The 18,935-nt window shown below is 35.2% G+C and overlaps 1 protein-coding gene across 2 annotated transcripts in view; it reads left to right on the top strand.

Moving 5' to 3' along the window:
- Window positions 1-18,687, top strand: part of FHIP2A (FHF complex subunit HOOK interacting protein 2A) — a 28,566-nt gene extending 9,879 nt beyond the window's left edge. The window contains exons 3-17 of one of the 2 annotated variants that reach the window (XM_081074167.1): window positions 1,168-1,337; window positions 3,142-3,246; window positions 3,704-3,826; window positions 6,397-6,690; window positions 6,870-7,066; window positions 8,110-8,224; window positions 8,741-8,817; window positions 8,902-9,094; window positions 9,272-9,441; window positions 9,814-9,957; window positions 10,806-10,896; window positions 13,007-13,150; window positions 17,435-17,575; window positions 17,919-18,022; window positions 18,123-18,687. In XM_081074167.1, coding sequence (XP_080930293.1) covers window positions 1,168-1,337; window positions 3,142-3,246; window positions 3,704-3,826; window positions 6,397-6,690; window positions 6,870-7,066; window positions 8,110-8,224; window positions 8,741-8,817; window positions 8,902-9,094; window positions 9,272-9,441; window positions 9,814-9,957; window positions 10,806-10,896; window positions 13,007-13,150; window positions 17,435-17,575; window positions 17,919-18,022; window positions 18,123-18,228 — 2,174 coding nt within the window. In that variant the 3' untranslated portion in view covers window positions 18,229-18,687. Of the gene's footprint in view, window positions 1-1,167; window positions 1,338-3,141; window positions 3,247-3,703; window positions 3,827-6,396; window positions 6,691-6,869; window positions 7,067-8,109; window positions 8,225-8,740; window positions 8,818-8,901; window positions 9,095-9,271; window positions 9,442-9,813; window positions 9,958-10,805; window positions 10,897-13,006; window positions 13,151-17,434; window positions 17,576-17,918; window positions 18,023-18,119 lie in introns of both variants that reach the window. The other variant, XM_081074166.1, reaches the window with a different exon arrangement.
- The last annotated feature ends 248 nt before the right edge of the window (window positions 18,688-18,935 follow it).

Below are 18,935 nucleotides of genomic sequence, written 5' to 3'. Positions count from 1 at the left end.
ATACAACAGCACTTACTGATTTTGATTAGCTCGATTTTACAGGTGTTGGTGACTGACGTTTAGTTTACCAAAATCATACAGCTAAAAGTGGATTTGAATTAAATTGTCTAACTCCAGATCTCATTCTTTTAACAACTTGCCATACTATAGCAAATTTGATACATAAGTCGTCCTGGGAGACAACGGAGACTTTTGTCTTTCCATTGTTTTCTCCATAAAGCTTAGTACTATGGTTTTCTCTTTCTGTGTTTAAATACATGCATGTGCGTGTGTATAGACAGGGACGTGTCATCAAATACATAGCATACCAGGAGTGTGTTGTATTAATACAAACTATAGAAGTACTAAGTAAAGGACAATAGAGATATAAGTAAGAACTTGGCATTTCTGAATGTATTTTGCATGTAAACATTGTATGAAACTTAACATTTTACTAAGAGTATTGTAAGCTTTGTACAACAAGGATAGGCTGACAAAGCCATGTGATTTTTGAGTCCAACTGTGATACGTAAAAAGTATCAATGAAATTTTATTTTTAAAAATCTATAATATTTAATAAGAGTTCTCCTGAGAAACAGCCTCGAGTTTGGGAATAGCCGTCTGTAAATGAGAGATGTCAGGAATTTTTCATAGAGCATTTTTCTTTGGGCTCCTCATGTTTTCATATATGGAGGTGAATTAGAAGCATTAAGTGTCTGACTTCCCAATGTTAAGAAGCAATGCAGTAGCAATGAAAACCAGAACCTGTCCTCGCCACGTTTTCTAGGTTATTCAGCTTCACGTTCAAGGCCAACCTATTTCTATATAAAGATATTTACAGACTTTCTGTGCTGGCTAATTGAAAAAAAATTTTTAATTACAAGTGCGTACAAAATTCTGATATTACATGTACTTTTCCAGATCATGTTTCCATTTCCCCCCAAAATGGCTCTTACTTGTAAATTACTGTGCATGAAAATTAGCCTATAGAATATATTTCAGAATATTGATTTGTTTTTTGAATCAGATGGCAAAAGCAGCATCTAAATTCTACCATAAGTATAAACGTCACTTAAGTTTGTAGTTCAGATTTCCCTCAGTTTGAATAGGAATAGGGAAACACAAAGAGTATTTTAGGTGCAAATAATGCAGTTTAAAAATGTTTGACGAATGTCTTTTCTGGTTTAGATGACAAAGCTCCAGTCACAGATACAAATATTCCATCTCATCTGGAACAGATGTTAGATATATTGGTACAAGAAGAGAAAGAACGAGAATTTGGAGAGACGGGGCCATGTATGGAGTATTTGCTTCATCACAAGATCTTGGAAACATTGTATACCTTGGGGAAAGCTGATGTAAGTTCCCAATCCACATCATGTTTTTGGGCACTTAATACATGCGTTAGTGTCTTAGAGATAAACAAGCTGCCAAGTACTAAATTTAATTGTAGAGGTATGTATTAAGCATGATAGGATTTAAGTTAGTATTATGAAAAAAAATGCGTAGCCTGTTGTTAACTTTCCATAGAGGTAGCAAAGCTCCCAAATGCTCTAGAAAACTGTTACTTAGTAAGCTGCCTAGAATTAGTATAAACATTTATGAAAATAAACTTAAGTGCATGAGCTCAGAATCAAAGGAAATAAGAAGGAACCCAGTGAAACTTGGAGTACAAAAATAAGAATTGTTTTTCATGATCCTGGAAGAAAATGTCACTGATTGTTCTGACATTGACCCTGCTGATAAGTGGAGACAATTCAAGTTTTTAAGCCTAATGAATCTTGAGAAATCTTTACAAAGCTGGTATTATATAAATAATATTCTGTACCACCAAATTTTCAATACTTATGAAGACGGGGTTCAAACGATGTGCTGCTGTGAGGGAAGGGGAGGAAGTTTGGGTTCAGGTGAGGAGGCCGTGACCTTCAGCAAGTCTCTTTGGTTAATCTTCCTCTTTAAAAACAAGGAGGTGATCGCCGAGTGGCCTCCTCAGCTCTACAAACCCTGGGGTTTTGTTCGGTGAAATCCTATAATATATGTGAAAACTCAAACTCAAAAAAAGAAACCCAACTAATAGACATGCGTCAATGCCCAATAGAGTTATGCATAGTAGTATTAAAGACAATTGCCTTTTAACTGATCTGTAATATCAGTTTATTTTAATTCAGTTCATTCCATTTATATTGTCTAGGCAGTCCATCTCCCTAACACCCTGCAAGTCTTTCCCCCTGCCCGCCTTCTTTTCTCCTGTCCTGTGGGGAGGGATTGTATAACATTGCGATGAATAAATATTAATTTTTGAACAAATGTTAGTAAGTGTACTATTAGTAAATTTATTTTGATATAGGTCATCTGAATAATGCAAGGTATTTGCTATCTTAAAAAATATGCTCAAAATTATAGTTTATACTATTTCCAGATAGCATGCCTATGAGGATGCTTTGGAATTATTATTCATGGTGTGACTGTATTTTAAATGTGAGGCAGTATAAGTAGGTTAATTATAGAACACGTAATGTTGATTCATACTCTCTTAATATATAGGTAATCATCAGGTTTACTTATTTTTCAGCAAATGTTTAAAATAACTGGCATGTTATAAAAATGTCTTTATTAAATATTAATTGCATATAATAATCATAATGTGAATAATTTTGTAACTAATTTAAAACAGCATTGTTAGAATAGCAGTTTGCACCTTAGGAATCTTTTTATTTACATTTCTGTGGTAGAAATCTTTGTTTACTCCTGCATTTATATGATGGAAAGTTTTTGATGACCTATCATTAGTGTAAGTAACATGCTGGCTTTACTGTGGCCAAGGAGTTAACTATAATAGTTTCACCTGACCTTAGCATTTAAATATGAACAGGTTGTCATTGCCTAAACCAAACTGTAATCTCAGCAGCGTATTAACCACCAGGCTGTTTATAATCACATCGGCCTATGGTCCCACATGCTATATTTTAGTCCCCAATGTAATTTTATTTGTAGAATGCCCGTCATTAATATTTGATTGAGAATTTTATTCTGGGGTGATTGCATTGACTGTTAGGAACGGAATACGTTTACATACACTGTGCTGTTTTTTTAAGCTTTTGAGTGAGTGTGTTTATATTGTCTGTTATTTTCCTGTTTGCTGCCCTCCTTTCCCACACTCAGTGTCCGCCGGGGATGAAACAGCAGGTCCTGGTGTTCTACACGAAACTTCTGGGAAGAATCAAGCAGCCACTACTGCCACACATTCATGTGCACAGGCCGGTGCAGGTATTTTGTTTCCCTCGCATAAAATTATTTGGTTCAATTTCTTTTGGTATAGACATAATTTTATGTGATTTTCTTAAGAGTAAAAATAGTAAAGGAAATCAGTCTAATAATAACATGCAAATTAGAAAATGCTTGAGCTTTCATTATTCATGACATTGCATTAAATGTACTGCATGTCTTTATATTTCTCTTTTAAAATTTTATACATTAATTTTTCCTGAACTTACCTCCAAGACACCTCAAGGAGAGTTTTTTATATACATATCTCATTCATTGTTTTTGGAGTCATATATTTGAAAAATTTACTAGTAAATTTATTTTGATGTAGGTGATTGTAAATAGTGTTCTACCTGAATGATGTAAAGTATTTTAAATATCCTTAAGATAAAAGGGTGGCAGTTTACATACTTATAAAAAATAACCTAACTTAAAATATTTTTTAAAAAATTTTTGACAGAAATTAATTCGACTATGTGGTGAAGTCCTTGCAACACCAACGGAAAATGAAGAAATTCAGTTTCTCTGTATTGTCTGTGCAAAACTGAAAGAAGATCCCTATTTGGTCAATTTTTTTCTGGAGGTATAATATACTTCTTAATCTTCAAAATATGCTTATATTTAAATTATTATGAGACTTGACTATTCATATGCTTTTAATGTCCGTTATTACAGTTCCCTGGTATGAGTTACTTATACACATTTTATTTTCTCCTGCTGGTCCGTAAGCTATTTGAGGACAAGGACTCTATCCCATTAATCTCTGGGTCCCTACAGCCTCTCTAGTATCTAGCGCAGTGCATGATAACTGTTTAATTGACACTTACTGAATGAATGAACCTTTAGAGAAGTGCAGCTTTGCCACTCACTTGTAAATATGGATAGTCACAAAAGTACTTTGCGGTTCCCCGGCATGTATCCCCTGAAATCTAATCTATATTAGTTTTATATTCGCTACTACATGCATATACTGTGGGTTAAGTGCACATACGCTTAACTGTCTTTGCCCTAAAGGAGTTTATAGTCAGTGACCAGTGACGAAGGTAAGACTAATATTCAGATAGGGCACATAATCTAAGGGAGAGTAAGGTGGGTCTCATAAGAAAGACACAAAATAGATGCACGTTTAAGTGTTCACAGGATTAAGAGATTCCGTCTGCTCTAGGTCATCAGGAAAGACTTCATGGAAGAGGTTATCTTTGATAAGAGACTTGCCCAATGTTGAGATAAGAATGGGTGAACATGAGTTAAAGAATGAAGACAGAAAAGTTTATGGAGTGTTCAGGAAACAGGATAGTTAGGATGTGTGGTAGGAGAAGGGCCTGGGCAGATAGACCAGGAACTGGCAAAGGCTTTGAATGGCAGGATGAGGGATTTGTGCATACCTACAGTTAGTTGTCGAGCAGCCACTGAAGATTTTTAACCAGGGATGATATTACAGATGGTGCCTGTGCCTTAAGTTAAATTGGTGGCAGCATCTCGTACAGTGGATTACAGTGGGTTCCTTTGCGGAGAGAGAAAAGCAGGGAAACTAACTTGGAAACTGATGGAGTAACTCAGCCATGTACTAACAGGGACTCTAAGTTGGAAGAGTTGGGCTGGAATAAAGTGATTATGTTCAGGAGAACCCTAGAGGTAGACTTGGTGTGGTCCTGTGTGGGAAGCGGGAGGAAGGGTAATGAATGCTTGAACTCCTGAGCCAGTAAGGCTGCCACTAACGGAAAGAAGGTAGCTCTGGGGGAGCTTATTTTGAGGGGAAGCTGATAATTTTAGTTCTGGATGCTTTGAGTCATCATGATATCCTGATGGAGATAATGAGCAAGTATTTGGTATTGCAGATCTGCAACTCGGGGTTAGTGTACAAATGTGCTGTGGGTACCCATGAAATCCCCAAAGTAGAAAGGAAACAGTTTCAGTAAGAACCAGAATGCAAGAGTGAAGGCAGCAGTTTCTTATAACCTAAGGAGCTTCTTAAAAATGCAGATTCCTTGGCTTCACCTCCAGATGGTCCCATTTAGGTCTGGTTGGGACCCAGGAACCTGCATTTTTAGCAAGGCCCACAGAAGACCGTGATGACAGCAGTCTTGAGTCACACTTTGAGAAACATTAGTTTAGGAGTGAGTGCTGTTTTAAGATTATCTTCCTCTTGATGTTCTTATCAGAGCTACCACTCCCAACAGCATTATTAGTATTTTGACGGAATAAAATGTTTTACGTTCATAAAGACTATGATATGCAATTGATTTTATAGGATATTGGGAAGTTGTTTGGAGTATTCATTTAGTTCCATAGAATTGTTTGAATCTACGTGCTATGAGCTCAATTTCTCAAGAAGATTGGCCTAAACTACACGTTTAACAGTAATAAAAGTGATTTATAATAACTATAATATAACTCGGGAAGTAAACTTTGAATTCATTTAGCATTTAATGCACTTCTATGGTGGGTAAAAAACTGTGGAAGGCCCTGTGGAGGAGCTGATTTATGGTGAATTCAAACTTGTGTGGGTGATGTGTTTTTGCTTTTATGTTCGAATGGAAAACAAGATACTATTGCCTTGAAACTGATAATCTGCTCCAGTTAAGATTCTCTTTGTGTTTGGGTGTGTGTATGGTGGGGGAAGGGGAAAGGAAGGGGTCAACAAACATATCAAGTTAATCTTAACTTTTATCCTCAAAAACACTACTAAAAATGTCCTCAGAGTATTGAGTTCTTTTTATAAAGCAGAAATATAGGGAAAAACCTAGAAAAATCATCTTAGAAAGCTGATCTTAGAAGAGCCAACATTGAGGCTATTCTTAGCCCAGTGATGAGAAAACAATTAACTGCAATTGAAACCTCAAAAATCTTTTTTCTTTTCTTTTCCACTAACATCAGTTGTTTTCAGTAGTCAAATAGTTGTCACTAATATTGTTCACTGCTTATGGTCAGTGTAAAACATTTTATACATAGTGTCAAGATAGTCAAACACTTCTGCAATTTTAAAATATCTAAAACACAGTTTGTTAAAGTCTGAGTGTCTTCATTTGTCAAAACACTTATGTATTGCTATGTTGGCTAGACATTGAATGTTACAGAAAAATCTATTGGAATATGATTTCTGTTTTATAAGGTTTTTGATCGGAATCTTACAAAACATGTATTCCTTTTCAGAATAAGTTGAAGTCACTGGCTTCCAAAGGAGTACCAAATGTGACTTCAGAAGACACATTAAAAGGTCAGGATTCCTTATCAGCAGATACAGGACAGCCCTGTCGGTCGGAGGAACTGTCCGGTGCTGCTGGGGTAGAGCAAACGGAGTTCGAAGATGAACCTCCTCATCAGACAGATGACCTGTCCGCAAGCTTGGATAATCTCAGTGTCACTTCACTGCCAGAGGCCACAGTTGTTCGTCCAAACCAGGATTACAATTTAGTGAATTCTCTGTTAAATCTTACTAGAAGTCCTGTGAGTCATCCTCTTTAATTTTTCCCCCCGAATATGATCAGTTATACGCATTTAAAATAGAGGAAAAAAATCTGTTCTTATATTAGCGTGAAACAACTCTTTTTAAGTTTAATTTTTCCCAACAACTCATCGTATATCTAATTCGAGAATTGAAGGGAGTGTGTGTTTTTTCCCTTCAGGATGGCCGAATAGCTGTGAAAGCGTGCGAGGGCTTGATGCTGCTAGTGAGTTTGCCAGAGCCGGCGGCTGCCAAGTGCCTCACACAGAGCACGTGCTTGTGTGAGTTGCTGACGGACAGACTTGCCTCCCTGTACAAGGCCCTACCTCAGTCAGTGGACCCCTTAGATATTGAAACAGTGGAAGCAATTAACTGGGGGTAAGAACCAGCCATTATTTGTTTCCTTCCATAAAAGTGACTTCTTTCACCTACACGTTTAAGTCCTTTTCTATTTTGCAAAGATAGAAATCTTTCATTTTGAAACATGTAACATTACTAGTGATTAAATGGGATTTTTTTTTTTTGAGGCTTGTTTTAAATTTATCAATTAGTGGTAATGAGTTGGCATGGGAATAACCCAGCTGTTAAAGTTAAGCTACTTCTCCTTTGTCCATTCTGGCGATCAACTAAGACCTATAACTTTATCTGTTTTTTCGTTTTTTAAATCCTTTGAAAAGTGATATCCTTTTTTATAAATAAGTTCCACAGCCCCTAGGGCAGTCTTGTATGTTTCATGACCTGTTTGTGTAGAATCTCTCCTACCTCGTTCTTTCACTCCTTTTACCCCCTTAGAGGTCGCCACCCCCCATTCTCATCGGAAAATATGATTATTGCAGAACATTTATAAGTTACTAAAAAGTATAAAGCAGCATAAGTAAAATTACCCACAATCCTACCACCTATAGTTTTACTATTTTGCCATAATAACCTGTTACTGGTTTTCTGTGTACTTGTAACCCCCTGCGTTCTGTCAACATCTATAGGGCAGGCCCCTTTGTTAACTTTACTATTGTCAGGTATTTTAAGGCAAGAAGAGAAGCAGGCCAGTCAGTTCTTTCTGCAGATCCTCCTTTATCTCCTTTCTCTTCCATCCCAGTGCAGAGAATCTCCAACTTCATTTCTGTTTCTCGGTCATATTTATGGCAGAAGTATGAGGAGCTGTCTAAATGGTCTTTCTGCTGCAGCTCTCTTCTCCTTTAGACTCTTTATTCCCACGTAATGAGGAAAAATTGTTTACAACTTTAAAAGGTTTTATGTGGCTTTCTTTTATAAAACCTTCTTCTGGTAGTCATGCAGCATTGCCTGCGTAAATATATCATACTATGTAAGTTCATTCACGTGCCTTCATTTTCCCATATGTACTGAATTGAATTAATGCTTTTGGATAACTTTGAACTTAGCATTTCTTCTGTGTCCTACAGCTTGGACTCATATAGTCATAAAGAAGATGCTTCAGCATTTCCAGGAAAACGAGCCTTAATTTCATTTCTTTCCTGGTTTGATTATTGTGATCAACTCATAAAGGAAGCACAAAAGGTTTGAATATTTTTGTTTATTGATCATTTAAAAATGTAAATGTCTATTAAGTGAACTTTGAATCCTCAGTTTATATCCCCAAGTATATCTTAATTGTCTTAGGATAGCACAGTTAGTAAAATAAATAGATCCCAATAAAAAAGTGTGTGTGTATATTAACTCGAATAAGTTACAATTCAAGCTCTGTCTTTATATTTCTTTAAGTATTATAGTACAACCTGCACAAGATAACTTTGGCCTTCCTCCATTTCTTCTCTTTGGGAAGTTGTTCATACCATAAGGTGATTGGGATAATAGTTTTATCCTGTTTGTCTTGTTCTTGGAAATTTAGATAAACTGTAAAGAACTTAATGACTACCATCTCATCTAGGTTTGTATACCATCAACAAAATGGTCAATAGGCAAGTTTGTTTTCTACATTAATTCAGATGGAGAACGCAAACTGATTTATTGATGATACAAATTAATCTCTTTTCCATTAAAAAAAAAGATAATGATGCTTGTACTACATTCTAGACTCCTGCTGTTGCTCTTGCCAAAGCCGTTCATGAAAGATTTTTTATTGGTGTTATGGAACCGCAGTTAATGCAAACGTGAGTGGCCTCTTAATTAAAAAAATATACATATTATTGTGTTCATGTTATTTTTGTCCACTGATTACCTGTTTGTTACGCCAGTTCTGAGATGGGCATTCTGACATCAACTGCTCTGCTTCATCGCATTGTTCGGCAAGTAACCTCTGACGTTTTGCTTCAAGAATTGGTGTTTTTTATCCTTGGAGAACAGCGAGAACCAGAAACTCTGGCAGAAATTAGCAGACACCCTTTAAGACATAGGCTAATTGAACATTGTGATCACATATCTGATGAGGTAAGCTATGGGATGACTTAGAATTTGACTGAAATTTATTTTAGTATATTTGTGATGTTTTGAATATCAGCCTCTATTATGTGCCTCTAAAAATTGAAAGCATGACTTCCAGGATGGCAAGAAGAATAATTTATTTAAAGATATTTTTCAGTTAGCCTTTATTGTTTTGGGTTTCAGATAAGCATCATGACATTAAGGATGTTTGAACACCTTTTACAAAAACCCAATGAGCACATTCTTTACAACTTGGTCCTAAGAAATCTTGAAGAAAGAAATTACACAGAATATAAACCTGTGTGCCCAGAAGATAAAGACGTGGTGGAGAATGGGTTGATAGCAGGAGCAGTGTAAGTTTGTGTCCAACTCTGTGACTTTAGCATTGTAGTTAGAATCATAATTTTCTCTCTTATTTCTCTCCCTTATATAAAAAATCTCTTAAGTTTGGAAGCTTTTAAAAATAAAAGTTAGATGTCTTGATATTACTGTCCCTTTAAATTACAGTGGTATTACCTATTCATCAAATCCAACAAAATCACTATATTCTTGGGTGCGACGTTAATATAAAATGTTAACTTCTCTATAAAATATAAATACATTTTTTCTTAATTTTTTTATTAATAAAATTATGTAAGAACAAAATTATTTTTAAGAACATACATAATAAATTGTTTAGAAAATATAATAAAATGTTTTTTTGTACATCATTAAATTAAACCTAGAGATCTGGAAGAAGACCCATTATTTACTGACATTGCACCAGATAACACTTTGGCAAACCAAGAGTGGCTTAGTTCTTCACCTCCCACTACTCCAGACCACCCCAAAAATGATGGGAAAACTGAAGTCCATAAAATCGTAAATAGGTGAGTTGCTATATAAATTTGACTTACATCTCTTTACTTGTGTTTATAACCTACATATAATAGCTCTGCTCTTAGATTGTTACAGAGATATATGATGAAATCAATCTTCAGCTTTTGTCATGCTTATGTAGTAAGAGCCTAGGGGCAGCAATCAATAGCAAAAGGGAAAGGCTCTACTTAATATAGAAATAAAAACAAGTAACAGTGGTTAAAGCCACCCTACTCTTTTACATATAAATAATTTTAAGTAATTCCCAATTGGAGCAACATTGAGAATTTCCAGTTTGGTAAATTGTACGTATTAGACATATACTCGTCATATATGCTAAGCATAAGATTATTCCTTTTGTTAGTTTGTTTTTACTTTTTTTTTTAAGTGATTTTTAAAAAGTGAAATTTCTTTCTTTTTCTTCCTTTGTTTGCAATGCTGTTATTGATATGCCTAGTCCAGGCAGATGGCTTTAGAGAAAATTCCATAAGGCTCAAGATGCAAAATTCAGGCACATAAAATCTTAAATTCAATTACTTAAAAGCGAGTTTCCTGAGATTAACAGATATGGCAATCTGTTATTGTGGTAATGTAAAACGAAAAGTCATTTTAGGCTTACTTCTACTTTAAGTGGAATGAATAATTTTTTAATAAACCCTTTAAAATAATGAAAGTGTATTTAATAAGTGAATTGTAAGACTGATTTAAAATAAGTACTTAACACATAATTTTATTTTTTATGTTTCCACTTGTATTAATACTTGATTAAACTGGAGATATCACTAGATATATTAATACATATAAAGATATTGAATTGTGAGAGTATTTATGTTATTGACCATGGCTTTTTTCATTTAAGTTTTCTCTGCCTCGTACCGGATGAAGCCAAATCATCCTACCACGTTGAGGGCACTGGATATGACACCTACCTCCGAGATGCTCATAGGCAGGTAAGTCCAGTAACTAATTTTTTGAAATGAAATCTAACAATGCACACAGATGCCTTGTCATTTCTCCAAAGGTTTGCCTTTCCCTGCAAGACCTGAACTCCAGTCTTGCTACTGTAACTTTCTGCAAGTGACCTTGCTGTGCATTTCCCTGTCTGTGTCTTTATCTCATGACTTCTTTATGCTCAGCTGGCTCTCCCTCCCTCCCTCACCCTTTCTTCCCTTTTTGTGCTCCAAATCCTGTCTCCTACTGATCCAAAACATGATCTTGAACCTATTCTACCTACCACCACGCCTCTCCCAGTCCCCAGCTCTTAGCCTTTCCTGTCCACCACTATTCTTCCCCCGACAGCTGTTTCTTCCATCACACTCTCACTCACTCCTTTGTCCCTGCGTTCTAGCTTTCTGTCTCATTGGAACTACTTTCTCAAAACTCTCCTCTTAGTTATTAAATGGCCTTCTCTCAGTCTTTTCTCTCGATAGCATTTTGCATTTTACAGAATTCCAAATTTTAAAATGTCTCAAATCAGAAAAATGTATATTTGGTTTTCATCTAAATCCTTTGGATTTTTGTGTGCTATTATATATAATTAATTTGCATATGCCTAGAGTTAATGCATAATACTTCAAGCCTGAATTCAAGTCCACATTATCACATGAACAGTTAGAGTAATGTACTCCTCATGTAACAATAAAAGGCAGTAAGAGTCTCAGTAGTACCAACTGGATTTTTAAATTGCTTTTATTCTTTCTGTAAAGTTTCATTTCCATTTTCTGATTACAAATGCAGTTGTGGTTATTTCAGAAATATTAGAAAACAAACAAAAAGGATAGAAAAAAATTTAACTATTACTTTCCAGGTCAGAATTTCAGAATTGTTAATGTGAAAATGCTTTACTAAGTATTGGGATGTGGTTTCATAAAGATAATTGTCTACTGAAAGCCAAATAGTTGAAAACTCCCAATATATTGAAGAAGGTTGCCTTTTTTTTAAATCATTTTAAATATGTTTTTCTTTTAAAAGTTGAACTTAGAGCTTCATGGTGAGAATATGTTTTGTTTTAATATTAGGTAATTTGCAAAATATGAGGTAATTTGCAAATCAGAGTAGTTTTGCTTTATCAAATAAGGAGAATCTGAAAAGGGAAAGAATATGGAAGAAAACTGCTCAAAATTTCTTTCAAAAAAGTAAAATAATACTTAAATAGAAAGTAATAGTTAAATTTTTTTCTATCCTTTTTGTTTGTTTTCTAATATTTCAATCAAGTAAATTGCATATCAGGGAAGACTTTAAAAATTTATTTTTATTACATGAGATATTCTTGTACTTGTAAAAATTCTTGTTTATCCCAGTGTTAAATTCTGTGCAGTGAAGGACCCGTTTCTTATTATTTCCGATCTATCACACACCAGCACTTTTGTAAAATACAATAAAAATGAATTACTAGAAAAATGAAAAGAACAAACCCAAATGACAAGCTCTGATTATCGTATTAGAGTCCACAGACATACAATTTACTCAGTTAAATTGCAATGACAGGTTCTACATTCCTACTCACAGTATCTGTACCATCTCATTGTGATGGTAGCGCTTTGTGGACCACACTTTGAGCAGCCCTGTTTTACCTGTCCTATCAGAACAACATGCCCACTACAAAGACGTCATAGAAAATTGAGCTTGTCTTCTCAGCTGAGATGCGTCTGTTCATCTATTACAGGTAGCATCTGAGAATAGACTTGAAAACGTGGCTAGGGCTTACTTGGCTTTTTAAATATTCTCTAAATATATAATGCAAACAAGTAAAGGATTAAATTCCTCTAAAGGAAGGAGCATAAGCACAGTGGTTAAAGTGGTACTTTGATAAACTGAAAATACACCTTTGTTTTAATCAACATGTATTGGTACTGGTGGTTACAGTTTTACTTTGTGCCCCTAGGTCAGGTGTTATCTGATTTCTCTCTTCTTCCCTCTCCCAGGGCACCTCACACATAGCAGACATTCCGTACTCAAATGGATGTTTGTTTCTATGCCTGTTTGAGGAAATCATTTTTATTTCACCTCAATTTGTTTTTCAGTAGTTCTTCTCTAATGATCTGAATGCTTTTCCCCTAGTTCCGGGACTACTGTGCTATCTGCTTAAGATGGGAGTGGCCTGGGTCTCCAAAAGCATTGGAAAAGTGCAATTTAGAAGCAGCTTTCTTTGAAGGTCATTTTTTGAAAGTTTTATTTGACAGAATGGGAAGAATTCTTGATCAGGTAATAAGTTGTAAAATACTAATTTTCATATTATTTTGTTACCTTTCCTTATGGGTTCATCTCCAGTCTTAATTTAGATCAATAAGGTAATTTTATTTTATTTTTTTTAGTTTTTCCACTGGATGACTTTTTTGTAAAGCTTGATTGCCAACAACTGGTGGGTGTCTGATGCATTTGTTATGTTAAAAGCATTTATTTGGTCTGACAGCTTTTACAGAATTGAATGTTTTACTTCTCATTGTAGGCCATTGACTTAATGTCTTTAACATGTTTTGGAGGTGATTAGAGTGCTTTCCTTTTATTGACTTAGAGAGCCTTTTAGTTATTACAGTTAGTACAGATACAGATAGAGCCAACCTTGTAAAGGTCAATTCAGAAGACCTTAAATGTCATTTGAAATTTAATCTTGAACACGCTGGTCTCGTTAATATTACAGGACAGTGTTAGATGAAGCTGGTGCTTCAAACAAAGACCTTGTGAATGATACTTATTTTCATAGGGGGAGGTGAAATAAAAAGGGTAAATTTACTTATTGCAGGCTGGACAGAAATCACCATCAGCTCGTATGTTGTGTGCATTTCACTGCCTGTCAGGAGATATGAATTGGGATTATGGAATCTTTCCCTTCCTTCTTTCCTCCCTCCCTCCCTCCCTCTCATTGACAAATAAAGTGAAGATGGAGCTCTGAAGTGCTTTACACACTGGGATATACACTTGAAATAAAAGAACCTGGCATATTTGTCTTAACGTAGAAATTGAGTTAACCAATTTGGAATGAATTTAAAATTGTATATTAAAGTACTTGTTCTTTTTTAGCATTTTGAGTTAAATATTTATGTGAGCATAGGGGGATATAAAAGAAATTTACGATGTAAGCTGGCTGTATTCAATAACCAGAAAGCCAAATAAAGAAATTATAATTTAAGAAGTATTTCACTAGGGCAGACTTCAGTCAGTACTGTTGCTGATAGTAATCAGTAAAGAGATAGAGGAAATCCTTTTTTCTTTTACTCTTTTAGTAACATGAGCTGCATGTCTGGTATTTAGTTGTTTGTTCATTTGTTTTATACTTAACAACCAAAGCGTTTAAATCCAGCCATTGTAGGTGTTATGCTCTGTACATCGTGGCTGTGTGACCTCCTGGGGTGCAGGCCCGTCATTTATTGGTCTGGGTTTTCTTTGTAGTTTTTTTCCAAACTGCACTTAGTTTGGATCTGATTGAGCTAACATGCAAGAGACATTAACAAACTGTATCACGGCAGTAATCTTTAGACATTTTGCCCCAAAACACTAAAATGGAATCTAACTTTTAAAAAGTAGTTTCTAAATGGATTGAAAGATTGTCTTGGAATCGTTATCACTCTTGAGCATTTTTTCCTTAGTTTGTAGAGTGCTGGCACAAAAGGATACATTTGGAGACAGAATATTCTGAAATGCTTAAAATGCATCTTATTTCACCAGAAAGCTCTCCACAGTGCAGCCCTCATTCATACAGTGTCTCAGTCACTCTTCCTGTAACCCTGAATGACAGGCAAAACAGATTTCTAGTATTACACTATAAGTGAGGAACCCTTAGTTTTAGTTCATGTGACAACAGTGAGCTGTGGAGCGTAGCCTTTTGTCTTCAAAACCCTTCATTTTCCAAGCCTTTTTTGGTAAAAACATTATATAGTCAGATCTCAAAAGATAATCATCATGAGTTCTGATATTCCAAGCAGGCTTGGTTTTGTTTAATCTTACTTCTTTTCCAAATGTTTTTGCTGAGGACGTTGTTTGCTTTGTAGTTTCTTAGTATGTGCCCCTGATAGGGTCGCGATAACAAGGCTGGGATTAAATATTGATTATGAATAATTAATAAAGTAGCTAATTTCTGCAGTTATAATTGAGAAGTGATGACATCAAGTATTCATGACACTATTTTATTGTCAAAGTGTTAATTTTTAAAAAATACTTCATAATGCAAACGTTTAGTATTGTTTGTAACTGTGGGGATTTTAAAAAGAGTGAAATGCTAAGCTACATAGTAGAATGTAAAGAACACCAGGAAAACTGTAAGAGGCCAGGTTCTTGTCCCTACCCTTACTGTGAAGAGTTTGAACTTGAGCAACTAACTTAGCCACTTGTCACATTTTCTTATTGTTAAAATGAAGTTGATCTTACTTGCCCTGACCTCTTACTTAAATTTGCTTGTAAGAATTAAATGAAAAAAGTAATTCAAAATACTTTAAAACATACAAAATTTGTTAAATGCAGGTTATTAGTAGACATTTCAGAGACTGACTCAAGTGGTTGAGATTTTTAAAAATTTAACTTAAATCTTATTATTTTGAGTGTCTGCATATTTGGCTTTTAGTAGAAAGGTTGAAACAGTTTGCTGGTGACAGTATGCTTTTAAGTCGAGGTTTATTGTCTTAAAATTCAGCCTGACATTTAGGGTGAGCTCAGTCAAAAATGGGCCGAGTCCATCTGACATGTCAGAAAAATCTGGTTAGCTTTCGTTTCAGGTGAATACTGTATAAAGTACAAAATGAAGGGATCCGAAATAATAAATATAAACACTTAGTATTAACCAACCCCCAAAATGCCAGCTTGTTTTAAAGTTATTACCAATATGAAGTAGAGACCATTTCAGCGTATGGTGGCACAATTTCTTATCTAGCTGAAATGTATTTTCAGTTTCACAACATTAGAAAATAATCCATTTCAGCCTTAAATTTCTTAAACAACCAAAGACATAGATTCTTGTTCAAATATTAAAAATCAAGTAACAAACACCATATAGAGAAAATAAAAGTTTAAGTGGCACTATGTCTTGGTTTAAAGCCAAATTTTTTGATTGAGTCATTTAAGCACCTGCAAAAGTGTTTCCTTTGTGCCTCAAGTATAATATGAATTCACTGTTTTTTACAAATTGAGTCTTGGAGAAGGCTTTTTATTCTGTTGCAAATATTATCAAGTAGGAGGAGAATATGCTCTTTAATAGGAATAGTATCTCCTTTCATTTATCTTGCTTATGGCTAGATTTTGAGTAAGAGTGACTTAGGCATAGTTTTTCTTTCATGAAATCTGTGTTCATGAATCTAGTGGTAAGTAAGAAAGATTAAATTGAACTTACAACACAGGACTTGAGTTTTTGTATATTTGATACCTTCTGGCACATGCTCAAGCATTTGTTGTGCACTGAATGCCAAATATTCACTTCTTAATTGGTATTCATTATGATCAAGGGTTCAAAAGCTGCTCGGTGAAGGAGAGTAAAGCATTCAGCTTCCTTGACTTGGTCCGGGATCACTTCTCCCTTCCCCGTGCCGCACCATGTTTCTCACTCATCCTGTGACCTGGGTTCTTCTCCACCTCCCTGCTGAAGTCAGTTTTGTTTCAGACACTCAGTTACCTTTGGCTGCTTGGAAGGAGACTGGAAGGGGCGAGAAATTTCTGTTGAAAGTTATTGCCGCACTAATAACAACTCTTTTGTATAGTGTGCCTTCAGCTCTGATTTTTACATCCTCTGTAAAGCACCTTCAAGTTACTTTCTATAATGAATAAGTAAAAATAAAAAAAAACAGAATTCAAGTACAATTGTGATCCTACATACAAACGCACATACATACAAGGAGCTCTCCACAGATGTGCTGTTATTTTGGCAGAGTGAATGTTCCTACGGTGAACGAGATGGCCCCTGTCTGCAATCACCCCTTGGAATCTTCTCCTTCACTTTGAGGCACATGCTGGTCATGTCTGCCCCCGAGTGCTTTGATTCTGTGTACAAGGTTCTGTGATGTACATGACACTATTTTACTATGTATACACTTGGAAGTTGGTAGTAGTTGAATAATCTAAGAGATGAGGAATGTCATTTATAAAATTAGACTACTGTATTTAATACATTCCCTTCTATCTTTGATCTTATATGTAATGTGTCCTCTGTTGTTTGTAATTGATATTACATACAACACTTGGTTGGGTTTTGATAACCTCTTGAACAATTCATTAATTTAAAAAGCCTGCATAAAACAGACATTCTGACTATAGTAAGCATTTGGGTTTTTTCTATATGTTTATATGCATGCTTTTGTTTTAGACTTGGGGAGTTATATGCTCTTTGACTAGGATGGTGAGAGCTAATTTAGTTACATGCATTTTCATTGTAGAAGAGCATGTGGAGGGAGGAATAAGGTGGTAGGTTTTCCTTTCTTGAAAAGACAAATTGAAATGGTAAATTAAGTGCTCAGGTATATACATATAAATAACATCATTGTCTTTTTGTTTTTCACCTCTCCGTAGCCATACGACGTAAATTTACAGGTAACCTCGGTGTTGTCTAGACTCTCTCTCTTCCCTCACGCACACACACACGAATACCTGTTGGATCCTTACGTGAATCTTGCTTCTGGCTGCAGATCGCTCTTCTCTGTAATCGTCAGGGTGAGTTCTTACTTTTGTTAGATTCTCCAGGGTTGATAAACCTGTCCAATTAACACCTCCCTATCGTATGTAATTAGTGTCATATGATGAAAAATATTACATATCTACTGTTTAGAAGTCCTTATTTTACTATAAAATGTGGAGAAAACAATTCATTCTTTTAAATGATATATGTTATTTATATTTTAAGGAATAGAGATGAGTTCTTTGTCAGCGATAAGTTATGGGTAGAGTGAAAGGTGACAGTCTTCATTTGGTAATAGGAAATGGAATATTATTTTATCCCCAAAATCCCTACGTAGTCGATTTCAGGAACTGAGTTCATTTTGTCCCCGTGATGCAGGTTGTTGGAGACCTTATGGTTAGAATCCAGCGTATTCAAGACTTTACTCCCAAGCTTCTGTTAGTCAGAAAGCGGCTACTTGCTTTAGAACCTGAAGGACCTGTGTAAGTCAGTGTTTTACATGTTATTTTTTTACCTAAAAATTCCAACCAAACTTGACAATCTGCTGATAACTTGATGTGTTGCCTGTTTCTCCCTTAGCAGTATTGACCACATCACGTTGCTAGAGGGTGTGATTGTGTTGGAAGAGTTCTGTAAAGAGCTGGCGGCAATTGCATTTGTGAAATACCACGCTTCCTCCACACCGTAATGGGCATCTTTCAAGTAACTAAGGGAACAGAACAATTGTGTAAATTTCATCGAAAAAATCCTACCCAGTGAAGAGAGGATAAAAAGCCTTTTAAAATGAAGTATTGCTGTAAACTGGACAGAACCATTACGGACCCCTTGAGTGGACAATTTCAGTAAAATGTTGTAAGATGTTTTCATTGGCTTCATCGTAATGGTTCTATATATAAAATTGCACGTCCTTGAATCCAGGATACAATCAAAGGAACTTCAGCAAATGAGCGTTTCTAATGCCTGTGTGAAAAGCTGCAAAATTTCTGATGTCATGACTTCGATGATATTTCTGTTATTTTAATATCCTTTTAGGTAGCAAGGCATTTTGACATTCTCTGGGACTCAAATGCTTATATTCTTTTGGATTAATAAGTAGCAAAAAAAAAACAAACAAATTTTATAACTTTTTAAGGTCAGAATTCTTATCAAAAAATATGAAAAAAACTAACTGAGAAAAAATACAATTCAGGGACCATCAAATGAGTTGAGTTAATAGTCAGAGATAAAAATGTGTAGAGCGCCATTAACTCTCTTCAGCTTTTCTAAGAATAACAATTTAATATGGTAAAGAAATTCTTGATTAATATAATATATATATATATATATTTTTAAAGAACTGTTCTTTTACTCTTGTGCATATAGCCATGGTAGTGATTCATTTTCACGCATGGGTCC

This window comes from Rhinolophus hipposideros (genome assembly GCF_964194185.1).
Source record: "Rhinolophus hipposideros genome assembly, chromosome: 15".
Taxonomy (NCBI): Eukaryota; Metazoa; Chordata; class Mammalia; order Chiroptera; family Rhinolophidae; genus Rhinolophus; species Rhinolophus hipposideros.
This window is presented reverse-complemented; position numbering and strand designations above follow the sequence as displayed.